Below are 17,733 nucleotides of genomic sequence, written 5' to 3'. Positions count from 1 at the left end.
TCAGGGGACTTGCTGATGATTCTTTCTTTACTGTAGAATTACTTCTCTTCCTCTGCATTCCTAGAGCTCCACGACCCACTTCCTTCACAGACCGCCTTAAAGATCTTGTTGGTTTGACTTCATTCCATGAGTGGGCAGGGCCTGTGGCATCTAGTAGAGTCCCGCTTACTGAAGAACCGCTGCAAAAGATCCCAGGACTGAGGTCCCCCAGACAGTTCTGCTCTGTAGTCTGGCTGGCTCTGTGGTTCTTTGGACAAAATACTTAGGTGGGAGGCAGGTTCTGATAAGGAACCTTGGGCCTAAGTCTCTGCCTTCGCAGGGTAGGCTGGTGTCGGTACTCAGCATCAGATGATAAGCAGGATAAAAAGGTCTGCAAAGGGGAGCAGCGGGGTTCATCTGGGCTCTCAGCCACTGACCAGCATTGCGCGCAGAACAGTGGAAGTGTAGGTAGAAATGAGCAGGTGGGAGGCTGGGTTTCAAACCAGGAAGACGGTTAAGGAAGTCGCAGTCCGGCCTCAGCTTGACCGAGTAGGGGCGGAACCGCCGGGCCCCGTCTCTCGCAATCCTAATTCCCGCCCAGGGGAGGCACCGCCCCTCCGAGGGCGGGCGCCGGTAGTGACATAGCCGGGCCGAGCCGGCGCTGCGGGCAGAGCGCAGGCTCTCCGTGGCGCCCGTGCCCGCCAGCCGGTGCCGCCGGCGTCCCGAGTTCGGAGCCCTGCGCAGACCCTGCTGCCCGGGCACTGCCATGTCTGCCACCAGCCACGCGGCCGCGCCGGTGGTGAGTCCTAAACTCGTGACCTTAAGAACTTCGGTGTCCGGACTAGGGATGCAGTGATTGGCTTCGGGTTGCCACCCTCTATCGTCTATTGGTCGGAACTACTGTCCGTCTTCCCCCTCCTGGCCCCGCCCGATAGTTGTTAAAGGGACAGTAGGTGAGCCGCCCTTCGGAAGGAGAGGAAGTCGGCGGGCGGTGGGGATGGGGTTCTTAATGGAGGAGTCGTCCCCTTCCTGCGGGAGTCTGGGTGGGGATCCTCCAAGGCTGGCACCAGCCGGTCTAGATTCAGGTGGCCCAGACCAAGAAAGTTCGTGCGCCACAGTAGCGCCCAGACCGAGAAGACGGGCCGTTCCCCGGGATCCCTTCCCACGGGCCGGCCGCGGTGGGGTCCCGCCATCTTGGGAAATGTTCCACGTGCATCCAAAGGGGAGAGCCCGCCCCCCAGTCTCCGAACCGCGCACACACATCCAGGAAGTGCACCTCCTTCCCTTTTTCCGTCTCAGCAGTCACCTAGCTTCAGCCTTCTCTCCAAACCCCAGCTGCGCCCGGCGGTGTGGCCCAGGGGTTGAGCGTAGACCTCTGAACCAGGAGGTCACGGATTCCCGGTCAGGGCACTTGCGGCCGAGCAATGATTCTCATCATTGATGTTTGCCTCTCTCTTTCTTTCTGAAATCAATAAAAATATTTTAAAAAATCAAAAAGCTGCAACACACCCCTGGGTCACTACCCTGGGGGCGGTAGGGGAGCGCCCTTGAGTCTCCCTCTCCCCAGCTGCACCGCGGGAGCTCTGGGTTGGTGCAAATGCAAACTGCAGAGCCGCTGGAGGCTGCTGCTAGCCTGAGATAAGAAAGAGACGGGCAGCTGTTTATCTGCCGCTGCCCAGCCTGCTAGTGAGTAGAGGATTCCTTGCCACTGCGGACATTCCTGAGCACTGGACTGAGAGTAGAAAGGTCTGGATTCCAGCTCCAGCCCTCTGCCCATTAGGAGCGGTGTGACCCTGGACAGGTCACTTCCCCCTTAGGAGCCAGGCTTTACTGTTACAACATGGTCCCAAAGACTCCTGCCCTGTCCACCTGATATGTGGCCATGAAAATTAAAAGCGGTAGCTCTATCATATACATGTTAAATCAGTTTTGATGGGATCATTTGACTTGACTATTATGTGTGCAGACTCAATGAACTTAAGGGATTGTTTGAACCTAGCAGTTCTGGGACCTTAGATTTCTTTCTGTGGTTTCCCTGTGGCTCAGAATTAGTGGCCATGTTTAGCATTCCATACCTAGCCTAACTTCTCAGGCTCCCCCAGGGTTGGTTTTTGTTTGTTTAATATATTTTTTATTGATTTCAGAGAGGGAAAGAGAGATAGAACCATAAATGATGAGAGAAACATCGGTCAGCTGCCTCCTGCACAACCCCCACTGGGGATCAAACCCGCAACCCCAGGCATGTGCCCTGATGGGGAATCAAACCATGACCTGCTTCATAGGTTGATGCTCAACCAATGAGCCATGCCGGCTGGCCAGTGTTTGTTGTTTAGAGAAGAGATAGAAATGGAATATACTGCAGTCCAAGACCAACTAGCTGTCACCTACTCCTCAGGTGCCTGCCTAGCAAAAGAGCTCCCTGGCTAAAGATCCCAGAACAGGGAAAGTTGAAAGTATCTACAGTGGCAACTGTCAGATCTAGAAAGAAATAAGACCTCAGACTGAAGAACCCAGTTCTGCTTGCTTGGCACTGATCACCTTTGTCCTGGAAGAAGAGTGTTTTGAGTTCTTGGTTTGATTTTTGATGTCCCAATATTTCCTTGTTGGTGAAACCAGAGGCAGTACTCCAGGTGAATGTCTCTTAGTCTTACAGAACATCAAAGGCAAATGATACCTCTTGTTCATTTTATAGATGAACAAGAAAGTACTGAAGGGATGATGTGCTCAAGGTCACCCAGCCAAGAGGTTGAGCAGGACTATACATCAGATCTGTTGACCTCAGTCCCTTGTGTATCATTTGTATCAGATTAGGGGCTTCATAGTTTGGCAGCTGTTGGGTAGCTCTTGGATCTAGGTGGCACTGAAGCTTCCTTGGTGCCTGATCTGCTGTGGATGCTTGAACTTGTCCTCAGTGACTCAGCCTGTGTGGCCCCAGCTGCCCTGCCCTTAGGCCACAGCCCCACCCTCTCTGTGGCCACGCTGATGGTCCTTATCTCTTTACCCACCTGGCTCTGTGCAACACTCCCCTGCAGTGGCCAGGATGGGCTTGTGCACTCAGGGCCCTGGTTAGTGCAGCAACAGCAGATCCTACTGTTGTTTCCTTCTGGTCTCTGCATCTCTGGGTCTGTGAGGAGAGCAGAAGGTACCGAGGACAGGAAAGGGACTGGTCTTGGGTGGCCGCTGGCCAGAGGCTGGGATTCCTTTCTTCCAAGCCAGTGATTCTGTTTCTCGGACAAGGTGTTGAGGAACACAAGAAACAGAGGGACTGTGACCCAGGGAATTTTTTTTGCAGGAAGAAAAGAACCCAAAGATGAGAGTGATTCGCGTGGGTACCCGCAAGAGCCAGGTGAGTGCAGGTACTGGGTGGAGGTTTGTGGGAAGAGTCTGTGTGCATAATATTATAAGTTGGGGGGCCCAGCAACTCAGGGCTGGAGGAAATGGGGTGGCTGGGTGTTAAAATTTTAGGCACAATGGCAGATTGCATTCCGTGGAGAGAAAGTCCCTGGGCTGGGGAAGTTGTTGAGGTGCAGAGGACTCCCAAACCAGACCCCTCTCCTTCCAAGGTGGACATTCAACACCTTCTTTGAATAACAATCCATTCAGGATTGTCTTGACCCTATGAGCATCTGAGCTCAGGGCAGTGGCCAGGGAAGGACAGGACTAATGCCAGTTTCTGCCCCCAGCTGGCGCGCATACAGACGGACAGTGTGGTGGCAATGCTGAAAACCTTAAACCCAGGCCTGCAGTTTGAAATCAGTGAGTTTTCCGGACAGTAATGGAAGCTAATGGGAAGCCCTCACCAGCTCTGGAGGGGAGAGCACAGTGTTTCCAGCTTTGCCTGGGACCACAGCCTGGTCCTGTTGTCTCCAAGAATTATTGGCTACTCCCAGTTTGAAAGACTCCTCACCCCTCTACCTGGACTAGCCTGGCATTTAATGTCTTCTGCATCGAGCCTATTTATTTATTTAGTTAGTTAGTTAATCCTCACCCAAGGATATTTTTCTATTGATTTCAGAGAGTGGAAGGGAGAGGGAGAGACAGAAACATCAACGTGAGAGAGACACATCAATTGGTTGCCTCTTGCACACACCCCAACCAGGGCCAAGGAACCTGCAACCAAGGTACATGCCCTTGACCGGAACCGAACCTGGGACCCTTCAATCCCCAGGCTGATGCTCTATCCACTGAGCAACACCAGCCAGGGCTTGGGTCTTATCATGAGGGTGTCTGATCTTCCTTCTAGATTGTACATTCCCAGAGGGTTGGAGCTGGGGCTTGTGTGCCCCTGTGTCTACCCTGAGTCTTAGCACAGTGCTGGGGTTAGTAGGGGCTCAATGAAGACTGATCAATGAGTGACCGATTGACTCTCTCCTCAGTTGCTATGTCCACCACAGGGGACAAGATTCTTGATACTGCACTCTCTAAGGTAATAATGCCCACCCACCCCAACCCTTGTCCCCTCCTCTTTCCTTTTTTCAAGAGATTCATTCTCTCGCTTTCTTGTGTGGCAGATTGGAGAGAAGAGCCTGTTTACCAAGGAGCTGGAGCATGCGTTAGAGAAGAATGAGTAAGTGAAAGACAGGAGAATGTGGGCCTTCCCAGCCTCTGTATGTAGCAGACCTGGGTATCAGCTAGGCTGCTGGGCTTAGACTCTTGGATAGGCTCAAGAGGGAGTCATATGTGTGTTTTTTAGGTGTCAGAAAAGGAGAGTGATTCTGAGCCAAGCAAGATTGATGGGGGGGCGGGGGGGAGAGGAAGAGAGTGGGGAGAAAAGGAGGTCTCAGGGTCCTGAGATATCTGAGGCCTGCTTCTGGAACTGCTCCTGGCTCAGCCACTGAAGTAAGAGGCGGGATGGATGGAGAAGAGGTGGGGGCTGCTGCCTGGACCCTTCTCCTTGCCCCCATCCCATCTCTCTAGAGTGGACCTGGTCGTTCACTCCCTGAAGGACCTGCCCACTGTGCTTCCTCCAGGCTTCACCATTGGAGCTGTCTGCAAGTAAGTGTCCTCTGTGTCTGGGCTGGGGAGGGGCAGGGTGGGCAGTGAGCTAACCTGGCTTTTCCCTTTGGGACTTGGCCCTCTCCTCTAGGGCTGTCTCCCCTGCCCTGAGGCAGTAAGCATGGCAGAAAAACTCCGAAAATGCCAGTTAGTGGCTATCAGGAGAAACTGGATATGACCTGAACTGAGAGCTCTCCTTCTACAACCCTCCCTCCACCCCTAGGCGAGAGAACCCCTATGATGCTGTTGTCTTTCACCCCAAATTTGTTGGGAAGACCCTAGAGACCTTGCCAGAGAAGAGGTGAGTGGGGCCTGGCTAGGCATCTTGGTGGAATATGCACATAAGTGGGAGGACGGGGAGGAGGAGGAAAGGAACAGTGCCTGCCTGGGGTGACATCTCACTTTCAACCCTTTGAGCAGTGTGGTGGGAACCAGCTCCCTGCGGAGAGCGGCCCAGCTGCAGAGAAAGTTCCCACATCTGCAGTTCAAGAGCATCGTATCCTTTTAGAAAAGGGCGGGGCTCCAGCTGGCAGGCCAGGTGGAAAGCAAGGTCCAGAGGACCTGGAGTCCCTAAAATGGAAGGGACTTCCAGAGGAAGTGGACCATGGGGCAGTGGATTGTCTGTCCTCCCATTCATCCATTCATAACCCTTTCACATCAGCATTGCCCCTGCTCAGAATTTACAGTTTGGTTGGGGAGACAAACAGGCATTGATAATACAGAGTGATACTGAACAGTGATTGCTGCGGGGGGGGGGGGGGGGGGCGGGGGGGTGTTAATGGGGAGGGGTAGGGCACTTCCATTTTTATTTTATGTTCTGTATTGTTTTGATTTTTACAATGAATATGTAGTATGTTTTATAAAACTAAAATGGTATGTGCTAAGTGCTCTAATGTGCAAAGTAGGGAATTCTCTGGAAGCTTCTAACTGGAACATCTAAACACAGATTTTGGGGGCAAGGAAGGCTTCTGAGAGATCTTTGTAATCTTGGGCAATTTAATTTATTTGCCCTCTCTGTCATTTTCCTCATTTGTAAAATGTAGATACTAATAAAACCTCATAGAGTTTCTGTGAAAACTGAATGAGTTGGCTTATGTACATAGCACTTTAGAATAGTATCTGGCATGCAATATGAGCTGTTAGCTGCTTCCATTAAGCTGAGAACCAAAAGATGAGAAGTTGGCCAGCTAGAAAACAAAATAAGCCAGTCAGAGAAAGACAGGTGTCACATGATCTCATTCATATGTGGGATCTAATGAACAAAATAAACTGATGAACAAAATACACTGAGTGGCCAGATTATGATCCCTGAACGCATAATAATCTGGCCACTCAGAGTACTTCTCTTGAGTACCTCATTTATTTGATACCAAAGATACTATAAATCGTGCACCTGATCAGTTTTCCCCTTTGCACTGGCGATAGAAAGCTCAGGGCAAATAGGTGGTTGATCTCCAGCAAAAGTCTAGAATACTTTTGGTACCCATTTGAGATAGATACACTGAGTGGCCAGATTATTATGCGTTCAGAGATCATAATAATCTGGTCACTCAGTGTAGATCCAGAGCCATGGAAGCATGGAACAGACTGTGGAATCAGAGGGAAGGTGGGAGTGGGAAGAGATCAGCCTTGTATGCATCTATGCATAACCCATGGACACAGACAATAAATAGTGTGGTGAAGGACCGGGGAGGGGGGCGCCTAGAAGGGATCAATGGGGGGAAGATGGGGGACATATGTAATACTTTCAACAATAAAGATTTAATTTTTTAAAAAGTTAGGCAGCTAGAAAGTTTCAGGCAGAGAACAATGCGCATGGTCCTTAGCATCTCCTCAGCGGGGAAACCTCAACACCAGGCTTCAGAAGCTAGATGAGCTACAAGAGTTCAGTGCCATCATCTTGGCTGCAGCGGGCCTGCAGCGCATGGGCTGGCAGAACCGCGTGGGGCAGGTGGGGGCCATCCCCTTGCCCGCCCAGTTTCTCTTTATCCCCTGCCTGTATTGAGTGGTAGCTAATGCTCTTTTTGAACACCCAGCTTCTAACACTAAGCCGGAAAGAAGTTTCAGGGCTGGGAAGATTGGGAATCAGAGGCTGACTCCCTCCTTTGCCTGTCTAGTCTGTCTGATAGGGAGCCCTCCCTCCCCGCTCATTGCTGTATGTCACCCTGTCTTTATACTTATGCCTGTTCTTCCCCCACAGATCCTGCACCCCGAGGATTGCATGTACGCTGTGGGTCAGGTATGCTTTGCCCAAGGAGCTGGTTGTACAACCACGTGCATCCAAGTTCCCAGGGAGGGGCAGGCCTTGGAAGGCAACTCTAGCAAAAGGCCTTGGGGAGCAGTTGAAGGTGGGCTGGTTCCCACCTTTAGCTCCATTGGTTGGGAAAAGATTGGGTCTGATGTGTTAGGCTGTTCTTCCATCAGGGGGCCCTGGGCGTGGAAGTGCGAGCCAAGGACCAGGACATGTTGGACCTGGTGGGCATGTTGCACGATCCTGAGACCCTGCTTTGCTGCATTGCCGAACGAGCCTTCCTAAAGCACCTGGTAGGACCCGTGTTCCACCTGTGGTAGGGCAGGAGTTGGGAAGGGTGGTGTGGAGACTGTCACATGGATGCTCTGTACTTAGTGGTAACTCATTCTTGAATGTTGTGTATGAAGAGGAAGGACCCAGGTCTGGGCTCCTAGCCTCCTTTTCAGTTATGTCCTCACAGGCCTGTGAATTTCTGGACTCTGGGCACAGGGTAGTTAAGGGTCTTTGGGGTTCACAGGGAGACCTTCTTCCTGCAGGAAGGAGGCTGCAGTGTACCCGTAGCAGTGCACACAGCTATTAAGGATGGACAAGTAAGCAGGGAAGTGGTGGAAGGGTAGGGAAGGACTGGCATTTCTCCCTGGGCATCCCACCTTGCCAGTAAGAAGAGCCCCGAATTCTAAGCGGTTTCCTCAGGATATGCTGAGGCACCTGTTTTCTTTCCCAGCTGTACATGACTGGAGGAGTCTGGAGTCTGGATGGCTCGGAGAGCATGCAAGAGACCATGCAGGCCACCATCCACGTCCCTGCCCAGGTGCTAAGGCGAGGGTGAGGGAAGGGTAAGAAACAAGCCTGTCTCATCGCCCCTTGGGTGCTCACCGAACCTTACATTCTTCCCTCACCCAGCATGAAGATGGCCCTGAAGATGACCCACAGTTGGTGGGCATCACTGCCCAGAACATTCCACGAGTAGCCCAGCTGGCTGCTGAGAACCTGGGCACCAGCCTGGCCAACCTGTTGCTGAACAAAGGAGCCAAGAACATCTTGGACGTTGCACGGCAGCTTAATGATGCCCACTGACTGGTCTGTGGTGGGCTGCTGCTGCCCAGTGCCTGCCCCTTAGTCCTCGGGGCCTCCTTCTCGACACCTCCTGGGGCCTGAACTGCAGGGCCAGACTTCCAGGGACTGCCGTGCTTGCTCAGTAGCTGGGGGCTTCATCTCTTCAGAGCCCGAGCCTTTGAAATGTAATCAACTCTGCTAATAAACCAGCTCTGAAGGTGCCTTTGTTTTGGTGGGCTTGCAGGGAAGAGGACAAACAAAACCTTTTACTCCTTCAGAGGCTGGGTATTGTCTAAAGCGCTTCTGGAACACTCCTTGTTTCTGCCTCAATGGTTCTCACTTCACCTCGAACAGCAAATTGTCTCCCAGGGACACCAAAGGAGCTATAAAGTCCTAGTTTGCTCTCCTGTTAACCAGTCTTATAACTGGACGTCTCCCCTCCCCCACAGTACCCCCAGGAGAACAGAGGGACCTCCCAAGTCATCAATCCTACAAGGCTGCGGGGCAAAATAAAAACAGGATACATTTCTTAAAAAATCCTTTAATAAACAAAACTAGTCCATCTGAAACTTCCCAGTACCTGCTCGTGGATGGGTTAAGCTGCTAAATTCCGTTCGGAAACCAACGAGGCTGGGCCCGGGTGGGGACCCGGGACGGTGCTGGTGTCTGTCGCGAAACGAGAAGTGAGGCCTGGCCGCCCGCCCGCGCCGGGTCCGGGGAGACGTGCACGTCCCAGTCCGTCCGGGCAGCCCCGCACGGGCCCAGGAGGTCGATGGGGAGCGGATGGGAAAGGCCTGGGGCCTGGCAGCCAAGGGGATGGCCGTGCACACGTAAGGGTCCGAGTCTCCGCCGGCAGAGCCGGGAAGACTCCACAGCCTAGGTCGAGGCCGGCGCTGCGTAAGGGCCGCGGCCCGTCGGTCGCTCCAAGGGCAGGGCGGCCGGGTCAGCGCCGGGGAGCGGGGAGGGCGGCGGGGCGGGGTCGGCCGCGGCTCAGCTCTTTCCGCGAGGCGGTGGTGGCCCTTAAAAGGGCCTTTGTGGTGGCGGGGCGGCGGTGGGCCTCAGTACTCCTGGGAGGCCTGCGTGGCCTTCTTGCCCGCCGGCGCCTTGGGGCCCACGGCTGCGCTCGTCTTCTTGGGCAGCAGCACCGCCTGGATGTTGGGCAGCACGCCGCCCTGCGCGATGGTCACGCCGCCCAGCAGCTTGTTGAGCTCCTCGTCGTTGCGGATGGCCAGCTGCAGGTGGCGCGGGATGATGCGCGTTTTCTTGTTGTCGCGGGCTGCGTTGCCCGCCAGCTCCAGGATCTCGGCGGTCAGGTACTCCAGCACGGCCGCCAGGTACACGGGCGCGCCCGCGCCCACCCGCTCGGCGTAGTGGCCCTTCCGCAGCAGCCGGTGGACGCGGCCCACGGGGAACTGCAGGCCGGCGCGCGACGAACGCGACTTGGCTTTGGCGCGGGCCTTGCCGCCGGTCTTACCGCGGCCCGACATGTCGTGTGAGGCGGAGGAGCGAGGAGCAGCGATGAGAAGCGGAAAGCAGGTACCGAAAGAAAGCCACCCGACGCAGTCTAAATGCTGCCGCACGAGCCCGGGGGGCCGCCGTTATAAACCTCCAGGGCCCGCCTCCGCGCCCTCCTGATTGGCTCTTTTCTCTAATAGCGTCTCTGGTTGGTTGCAGTTAAGCCTCGGTGACCCGTCTAGGCTGAGGGAGCGCGACAGCCGATTGGTCGAATTTGAAAACCTTTTGCCCGGGGAAAACGGCGAGGAGCACGGCGCGCAGGCAGCCCCGCTCCCTCCCGCAGCCAATCCGCGGGGAGCGCGCGAGATTCAAACGCTACGTCGGCGACCCAAACCGGAAGCCAAAGAGGGTGGAGCCCTAGCTGCTTTGCCTCAGTGGATAGAGCATCAGCCTGCGGACTGAAGGGTCCCAGGTTCAATTACGGCCAAGGGCACACGCTCGATCCCCAGTAGGGGGCGTGCAGAAGGTAGCCAATCAATGATTCTCTTTCATCATTGATGTTTCTATCTCCCCCTTCCTCTCTGAAATCAATAAAAATATTTTTAAAAAAAGAGGGTGGAGTCTGAATCCGCCTGGAGAAACATGGGGAAGAGTGTGGAGCTGGACCTTTTAAAAGGGAGAGCTCTTGCCCTAACCGGTTTGGCTCAGTGGATAGAGCGTCTGCCTGTGGACTCAAGGGTCCCAGGTTCGATTCCCGTCAAGGGCATGTACCTTGGTTGTGGGCACATCCCCAGTAGGGGGTGTGCAGGAGGCAGCTGATTGATGTTTCTAACTCTCTATCTCTCTTCCTTCTTGTTAAAAAAAAAAAATCAATAAAATATATTCAAAAAATAAAAAAAGGGAGAGCTCTTGCCCTAACCGGTTTGGCTCAGTGGATAGAGCTTCGGCCTGTGGACTGAAGGGTCCCAGGTTCCATTCCAGTCAAGGGCACATGCCCAGGTTGCGAGCTCGGTCCCCAGTAGGGGGCGTGCAGGAGGCAGCCAATCAATGATTCTCTCATCATTAATTTTCTATCTCTCTCTTCCTCTCCCTTCCTCTCTGAAATCAATAGAAATATATTTTAAAAAATAAAAGTCCCCCGCCACCCGTTCCAGTCTGGTCACTCCCTTCTCCCTCCTGTAGAGCGAAGGGAGTGAAAAAGGAAATGAGAGCCAGTGGAAGTTCCAGTCCCACACCTGGGAGCAGATCACTGAAATCTATGGCCCTCTGTGCTACCTGAAATATCAGGATTTCAATATTTATTCAACAGGCTCTTCGGGTCTCAGTTCTTTCTGCTCACAATCTTGCTAGAAGGGGCCTGGGATACTGGGGGGCGGAGCGGGGGAGGGCGGATTGGGCGGAGAGATAGGCGTCTTCTTAGAGGAAGGGCCCCCACCAACCCTCTCAATCTACCCTAAGATGCCCAGGAGGAAACACACCTACAGGACAAGGAAAAAACATCACTTTATTGTTACCACTGGGAGCACCTGCACCCCCTTCTTCTTTTACTAATTAGAACCCTTAATTTATAGTCTAATGTGAAGTCTTCTCTGAGCCTGTGTCCCTATCATGAGCCAGGGCTCTGCCCCAGGCCAAGCCTATTCCTTGAAGGTCGGAGCTGTGGAAATCCTAACAGCCGCATGTCCCCCCCTCAGGAGGCTGAAAAGACAGATGGATGGGGAGAGTGGCAAGTTGAAGAAAACTATAGGCAAAGTCCAATCAATAGTCACTGGAGGGCAGGAAAGGCCCAGCATGTCAATCATCACAGGGGAAAGGAAAGGCTGGGGAGGAGGGGTGAGAGGGACCTGGGCTGAGAGGCAGTCTTGGTCTAGAACGAGCTTGGCCTGAGTCCTTGGCCTGAGTCGGGAGCCCTGGAGACTGTGAAGTGAAGGCAATGATCAGGGAGCTCAGACTTCATAGAAGAGCCGGACAAGCTGGTACCGAATGGAGAAGGTGACAGCACTGCCCAGGACCTGCAAGGAACAGTGAACTGCAGTGAGAAGCATGGAAAGGGAGGCAAGGAGGTGCAAGCCCCGACCCCAGCCACACCTGTAGCAGCAGCAGCAGCAGGGTGAGGTTCCTCTCATGCATGGGCCCAAAGACTTTAAGGAGCAGGTTGATGAGGGTCATGTTGTTAAACTCAGTGAAGGCACCATCCTCATCCTCACTCTGGCGCACTGTCACCAGCTGCAGACTCTCTGCTACCTGGAAGGGCCGAGGTGGAGAGAACTCAGCTAATACCTATGCTTATCTAATGGGGACTTGCTTAGTGCTTCCAACGCCCCTGGGGTGGAATGCAGGCCTGGGTTCCCCACTCCCTGGATTCAGGATGGTGGCCTAAAGCCTTACCTCCTCGTTCCTGTTCCCTTTAATTATGTGTGTGGGTTTTTGGTGTGTTTTTTTCCAATGGATGTTAAGAGAGAGTGGAAGAGAGAGGGAAAGACAGGAACATCAATGTGAGAGAGAAACATTGATGTGAGAGAGACACATCAATTGATTGCCTCCTGCATGTGCCCAGACCAGGGCCTGGGCTGGGGAAGAGCCTGCAACTGAGGTTTGCGCCCTTGACCAGAATCAAACTCGGGACCTTTGGTCCGCAGGCCAGCACTCTATCCACTGAGCCAGAATGGCTAGGGCATGTGTGTGGGGGTTTTTTTAATTGATTTTAGAGAGAGAGGAAGGAAGAGGAAAGAGAGAGAAACATCAATCAGCTGCCTTTTGCACAAACCCCAATTGGGGATCGAAACCACAACCTGGGCATATGCCCTGACCTGGAATCAAACTGGCGACCTTAGGTACACAGGATGGCACTCAACCAACTGAGCCACACCAGCCAGGGCCCCTGTTACCTTTAGAATAAAGGTGCCCAAGAAAGACAGGCTCTTGGTCTTGAACTTGGAGTAGCTCATCTCCAGTTTGCCTGTGTTGGTATTAAGTCTGCAGGAGAAGAGAGCTTTATGTAACTGGGCCTTACTTAGTTAGAGTGTGGTTATTTAATAGGAAGAGTCCTGAATGTGGAATCAAACAACTTGAGATTTTTCTGGCTCTGCTGCTTACTTACTATGTGATCAGAACTGCTGTGATCATTAAATGAGATTATATAAGTAAATGTGCTCTGTCATTTATAAAATGCTAACCACAGCATTTTGGGCCCACTGCCTTTACACAGCAAATGTATAAGGCTGGTTTTATGCATCCCAAGCGAAAGGCCATGATGTCCCTTTCAAGCCCCAAAGCAACTACCTGGGCACACGGTGGCGAGGGCAGGGGATGATGTGCAGGAGCTGAGGCAGGGAGTAGAGAAAGTTGAACACCTGGGGCATGAAGAAGAGTAGCATGGTCTTGCTGAAGTGTCCCAAGATGCCCACCACGGCAAAGGTCATACCAGCAAAGTAACAGAAGGTATCTCCCACAAACACCCGTGATGGGTACCTGTGTGGGGGAGAGGATCTGAGCCAGCGGCAAAAGGAGCTATCAATCTTTCCTCTTACCCTGGGCACTGGGCTAGCCCTGACCCCAGTTCTGACTCAGACTCTATCCAGCTCTCCCAGCAACATTCCAGACCCAAGGCCCTGAACTCATCTATTCCTGGGGCTCCACAGCACTTGGACCCAGCCACTGCAGGTTAGAGAGCAATTAAGAATACAACCAACTGAAGACCCAGAAAACACTCAATACAGGTGTGCACAGACTTAGCCTCTCCAGTAGGAGATGGGTCGTGATCAGGGCCATACATGCCACATGTTAAAACAGTTGTCTCCCATCTGTAGGCCTACTTACCAGTTGTGATAGAGCAATCCCAAGGTGGTGAAAAAAAAGGGTATCATGAAGTAGAGGGAAAAGACATGGTCATCTCGACAATCACCTTTAGAAGCAGGGAGAAAAGACGGAAAAAGTGAGAGTCACTCCTCTGCATACCCTGTCTTTGTCTGTTTCTAAGTTATGTCCCAAGCTTTATTGTCTACCTCTCCCAAGTCACATTCAAGAGTTCACTACTGCCTGGCCAGTGTGGCTCAGAGGGTTAAAGACCCATGAACCAGGAGGTCACAGTTCGATTACTGTTAGGACACATGCTGGGGGTATGGGCTCGATCTCCAGTTGGGGGCGTGCAGGAGGCAGCCAATTGATGATTGTCTCATCATTGATGTTTCTATCTCTCTCTCCCACTCCATTCCTCTCACTGAAATCAATTTAAAAAAATATTTAAAAGAAAAAAAAAAAGAACTCACTGCCCCTTTTATGTCACCCAGGCAATTTTTGACATTCCAGCTCTTTCACAAGCCCTTTCTAAACTAGTTATTGCCTTAAATTGATTTAGACCTTTCACACCTAGGTTTGAATAAAGCTTTACTCCTAACTGTAACCTTGGTCATGACAAATTTAACTTCTCTAAGCCTCAGTTTCCACATCTGTAAAATACAGTTTAATACCTGTCACACAGAACTGTTATAAAGTTTAAATGTTTTAAAAGTGCTTAGCTTTTTTGTTTTAATCCTCACCTGAGGATATTTTTTCCATTGATTTTTTTAGAGAGTGGAAGGGAGGGTGGTGGGAAAAAGAGAGAGAGAAACATCGATGTGAGATAGGCACATCAATCGTTAGCCTCCTGCACACACCCCACAGGGGCTTGGGATCAAAACTGCAGCCCAGGCGTGTGCCTTTGACTGGGAATCAATCCCGTGACTGTTTGGTTTGCAGGAAGTAATTCTGAGGAAGATGCAAGGAGGCAGAGTTTTGCACGGGTCTGGATGCTGTCAGTAGGAGTAAGTCTATGAGCATCTTAGTTTTTATCTAAGTGGAAGGAGCTGAGTTAGAAGGAAGCAGCAATCACTTATGTTAGCCAGAAGAGGAGGTCTTGGTCATTGGGTGGGGTTCCCAGTGTTCTTGTGGTTTTGTCTATGCTCACACATAGTTATGGAGGGGTTTGGTTTTTGTCTTACTCTCTTATGGTCACAGAGTGACTTGGAGGTTCTGTGAAGTTGTTTATGTTCAATAAGAGAAGACCACAGCCCACCTATTAGTGCCAATCTAACTATAAATGACAAGGCTACTACCTTTCCCACATTTAATAAATCTAGTTATTTGCAAAGTAAATTATCTTCCCTTATCTTCTATATTTACTTATTATATTTTTATTGATTTCAGAGAGGAAGGGGAGAGAAATAGAAACATCAATGATGAGAGAGAATCATTGATTGGCTGCCTACTGCACACCTCCTACTGCGGAATGAGCCCACAACCCAGGCATGTGCCCTTGACCAGAATTGAACTGTGAACTGGTTCATGGGTCAATGCTCAACCACTGAGCCACACTGGCTGGACATATTTTTATTGATTTTTAGGGAGAGGGAGAGAAATATTGATTTGTTGTACCATTGATTTATGCATTCAGTGGTTGATTTTTGTATGTGTCCTAGGAATCAAACCCACAACCTTGGTGTATCAGGACAATGCTCTAACCAACTGAGCTAACCAGCCAGAGCTCTTATATTTTATAATTATTAACATATTGCTTTTTTCCCAATTTCCCCAAAGCCAGATATCAGGCAACTAATTCTCTTAACACTCAGTCTTCTCTCCCTCTGCCCCAGTCCCGCTTACCTTCCAGCTCTACCAGGTTGAAGACAATGATGGAAGCAGAGATGACTAGTGACTGACCAGCCTCCAGGCCATTGATCCCTGCGAGGATGTTGATGGCGTTGGTGCAGAACACTGCCAGCAGCCCCATGTAGACATAGTACATGATCCCTGGGGGAGAGGACAGCGAGAAAAGTAGTGCCAAGTATAGAATGAGGGCCCTGGCCAGCTCAGTGGACAGAGCATAGGCCTGTGGACTGATGGGTCCTGGGTTCAATTCCAGTCAAGGGTATGGGCCTCGGTTGCAGGCTCCTCCTTGGCCCCGGCCCTGGTCAGGCACATGCAGGAGACAACCAATCGATGTGTTTCTCTCACATCGATATTTCTCTCTGTCTTTCCCTCTCTCTTACACTCTCTCTAAAAATCAAAGGGAAAATATCCTCGGGTGAGGATTGACAACAACAAAAAGTATAGAATGAGAATTTAAGGATATTCTTATGGAAAAAGTGGCGAGGACAGGATGAAGGGCCAGCAGAGAGGATCTGAGAAGACAGAGCCAGAGCAGGGACACGGAGGAGGATGTGGAGCACTAGGAAGGACGCTCTTCTGGGTCTCTTAAGGGGGTCAGGGTATCCTGAAGTAGGGGACATAGGAGCAGCAGTAGCAGGGTTACTCACCCAAGTCCAAATGCAGGCCAAGAATCGGACGAAAGGGCTTGGGTACCACAATGGTCGTGTTGCCAAAGTTGGTGAAATAGACCATGAGGAGAGGTAGTGAGGCAGCTGTGGGCAGCAGCAACTTATGGCGCCAGCGCAGGTTCAGGACATCATCCGCGAAGCCCAGGAAAATCATGCAGCAGATGGCAAGAAGCGCGCCTATCAGGGCCACAAACTGGGGGAGACTGGGCAAGTCACGGCTTAACCCTACTCCTACTTCATTCCTTTCAAGAATAGATAGCCCCTCTCCCCAAACCCAAATAACTCCAAATCTCAGGGAACCCCCAACCCCCGCCCCAGGCAACCGCCCCCACCAACACACTTACTTCATGGTGGGGGAAGGCTTTACACTGCTCCTCTACAAAGCAGTTCAGGAAAGGGAAAGGGATGAAGCAGAAGAGAAGGATCAGGAAAACAGCACCGCTGATCACTCCCTGGGACTCGGGGCTGTGGCCCAGCAGCAGGGAGTGGAGGGAAAGAGGAGAGGGGGCGTGGTCACTCACTAGTGCAAGCAAGACAGTAACGCATTGGGGGGGAGGGGGCGGGTGCCACTGCTGGAGTCCCTGACACACCCGAGAGCCCCCTTCCCCTTGCCCAGTGATGGCCAGTTCCGTCCTTCACCTCCGGGGGAGCTGCCTGCTGTGTCGGCGCTGCGTCTCCGTACTCGGTCAGACACCCGAGTCCCAGCCCCAGCCTGGCCCGCCCCCTCCCCAGCCCCGGGCCCCTGAGCGGGATGCGAGTGCGGCCGCTCACATCAGCTCCTTGCCGGGTTTGTTGAGGTCCTTTCCACAAAGGCGCGCGGCGATGAAGTGGCCGCGAAAGGCTGGGATGAGGGTGACTGTGGCCGCAAACCCCAGCAGCGAACCGATCAAATTCACCAGCAACGGCATCGGCAGCTCCAGGAAGGCCCGCATGGTGACCGCCCGGGGCCGCTTCGCCACCTGCGCCCCCGCAGGAAGCAGAGGCCGCGCCCCGAGGCGGGTGTCCCCGCTCCGTCCCGAGCAAAACTCTACCACTCGGACTCAAGCCGCCCTCCGACGCCCGAGCCGCCGTAGCCTCAGCTCCGCCCCCCCGGCATTTCTCGCCGCTGTTTCCGCCCGGAAGAATTCGATTCGCGGAGCAACTACGGCTGCTGGAGGCGGAGGCGGCCATCTTTACTATGGGCAGAGCGTGGGAACAGAGTTATTTTAAACTACATCCTTTATTCGAGAATGGAGTCATTGCGTGGGGATTGGAAAAGCAACGAAAGGCAAAAGCAGACACTTTCCTATCCTATAAAGGTGTACAGCCCAAAGCGGAAAAACTCCCTGTCCGGAAACAAGACGAGTGACCCCTCGACCACGTGTCTGACGCCACTTACTCTGAGTTCCACGTCAGTTTTACCTCCTTGGCCTCTGCCGGTCACGTTTAAAGGGCCAGTGCCCCGCGTTGACTCCGGGGAGGACCGATCCAGGACGCAAGGGGGAAGGCAGGAGGGAAGAGGATGGGGAACGGAAAACCTGTTGCCAATGTAATCAGAAACCAAGGTCAGTACAACTCAGTTCCCCGAAACGCAGCTCCAGTTTGGAAGATGATGTAAATCCTAAAGCATAGGCACTTTAAAAACCCCTCCTATTCGATGTTTTTCTTGCCCTCCTCCTTGCTCTTTTCCTTAAGTATCCCGCC

At 52.5% G+C, this 17,733-nt stretch overlaps 3 protein-coding genes across 15 annotated transcripts; 1 reads left to right on the top strand and 2 right to left on the bottom strand.

Moving 5' to 3' along the window:
• The first annotated feature begins 581 nt into the window (after positions 1-581).
• Positions 582-8,855, top strand: HMBS (hydroxymethylbilane synthase). 6 transcript variants are annotated; one of them, XM_080642451.1, is made up of 14 exons: positions 582-778; positions 3,256-3,325; positions 3,663-3,735; positions 4,356-4,405; positions 4,491-4,546; positions 4,897-4,974; positions 5,198-5,275; positions 5,395-5,470; positions 6,812-6,925; positions 7,175-7,213; positions 7,399-7,518; positions 7,762-7,815; positions 7,950-8,036; positions 8,129-8,847. In XM_080642451.1, the coding sequence occupies exons 2-14, from the start codon at positions 3,290-3,292 to the stop codon at positions 8,300-8,302; spliced, it is 1,035 nt and encodes a 344-aa protein (XP_080498577.1). In that variant the 5' UTR covers positions 582-778; positions 3,256-3,289; the 3' UTR covers positions 8,303-8,847. The 6 variants fall into 6 exon arrangements, with proteins under 6 accessions (XP_080498577.1, XP_080498572.1, XP_080498575.1 ...); XM_080642446.1 differs by having other exon boundaries at positions 594-778; positions 3,272-3,325; positions 8,129-8,855; XM_080642447.1 differs by having other exon boundaries at positions 615-932; positions 3,272-3,325; positions 8,129-8,846.
• H2AX (H2A.X variant histone) lies at positions 8,810-9,864 on the bottom strand. The gene has a single exon (XM_080642452.1). It carries the CDS (start codon positions 9,766-9,768, stop codon positions 9,340-9,342), a length of 429 nt encoding a protein of 142 aa, XP_080498578.1. The 5' UTR covers positions 9,769-9,864; the 3' UTR covers positions 8,810-9,339.
• A 1,357-nt stretch (positions 9,865-11,221) lies between these two features.
• DPAGT1 (dolichyl-phosphate N-acetylglucosaminephosphotransferase 1) lies at positions 11,222-17,214 on the bottom strand. 8 transcript variants are annotated; one of them, XM_080643207.1, is made up of 9 exons: positions 16,822-17,214; positions 16,395-16,426; positions 16,030-16,253; positions 15,377-15,523; positions 13,556-13,640; positions 13,019-13,207; positions 12,625-12,712; positions 11,825-11,980; positions 11,222-11,748 (listed from the first exon to the last, which is right to left on the bottom strand). In XM_080643207.1, exons 2-9 carry the CDS (start codon positions 16,397-16,399, stop codon positions 11,683-11,685), a joined length of 960 nt encoding a protein of 319 aa, XP_080499333.1. In that variant the 5' UTR covers positions 16,400-16,426; positions 16,822-17,214; the 3' UTR covers positions 11,222-11,682. The 8 variants fall into 8 exon arrangements, with proteins under 8 accessions (XP_080499333.1, XP_080499335.1, XP_080499336.1 ...); XM_080643209.1 differs by having other exon boundaries at positions 16,030-16,243; positions 16,395-16,515; positions 16,822-17,163; XM_080643210.1 differs by having other exon boundaries at positions 16,030-16,150; positions 16,395-16,515; positions 16,822-17,133.
• Between the last annotated feature and the right edge of the window lie 519 nt (positions 17,215-17,733).

The sequence above is a fragment of the Plecotus auritus genome (assembly GCF_963455305.1).
Source record: "Plecotus auritus genome assembly, chromosome: 9".
Lineage (NCBI taxonomy): Eukaryota > Metazoa > Chordata > Mammalia > Chiroptera > Vespertilionidae > Plecotus > Plecotus auritus.
This window is presented reverse-complemented; position numbering and strand designations above follow the sequence as displayed.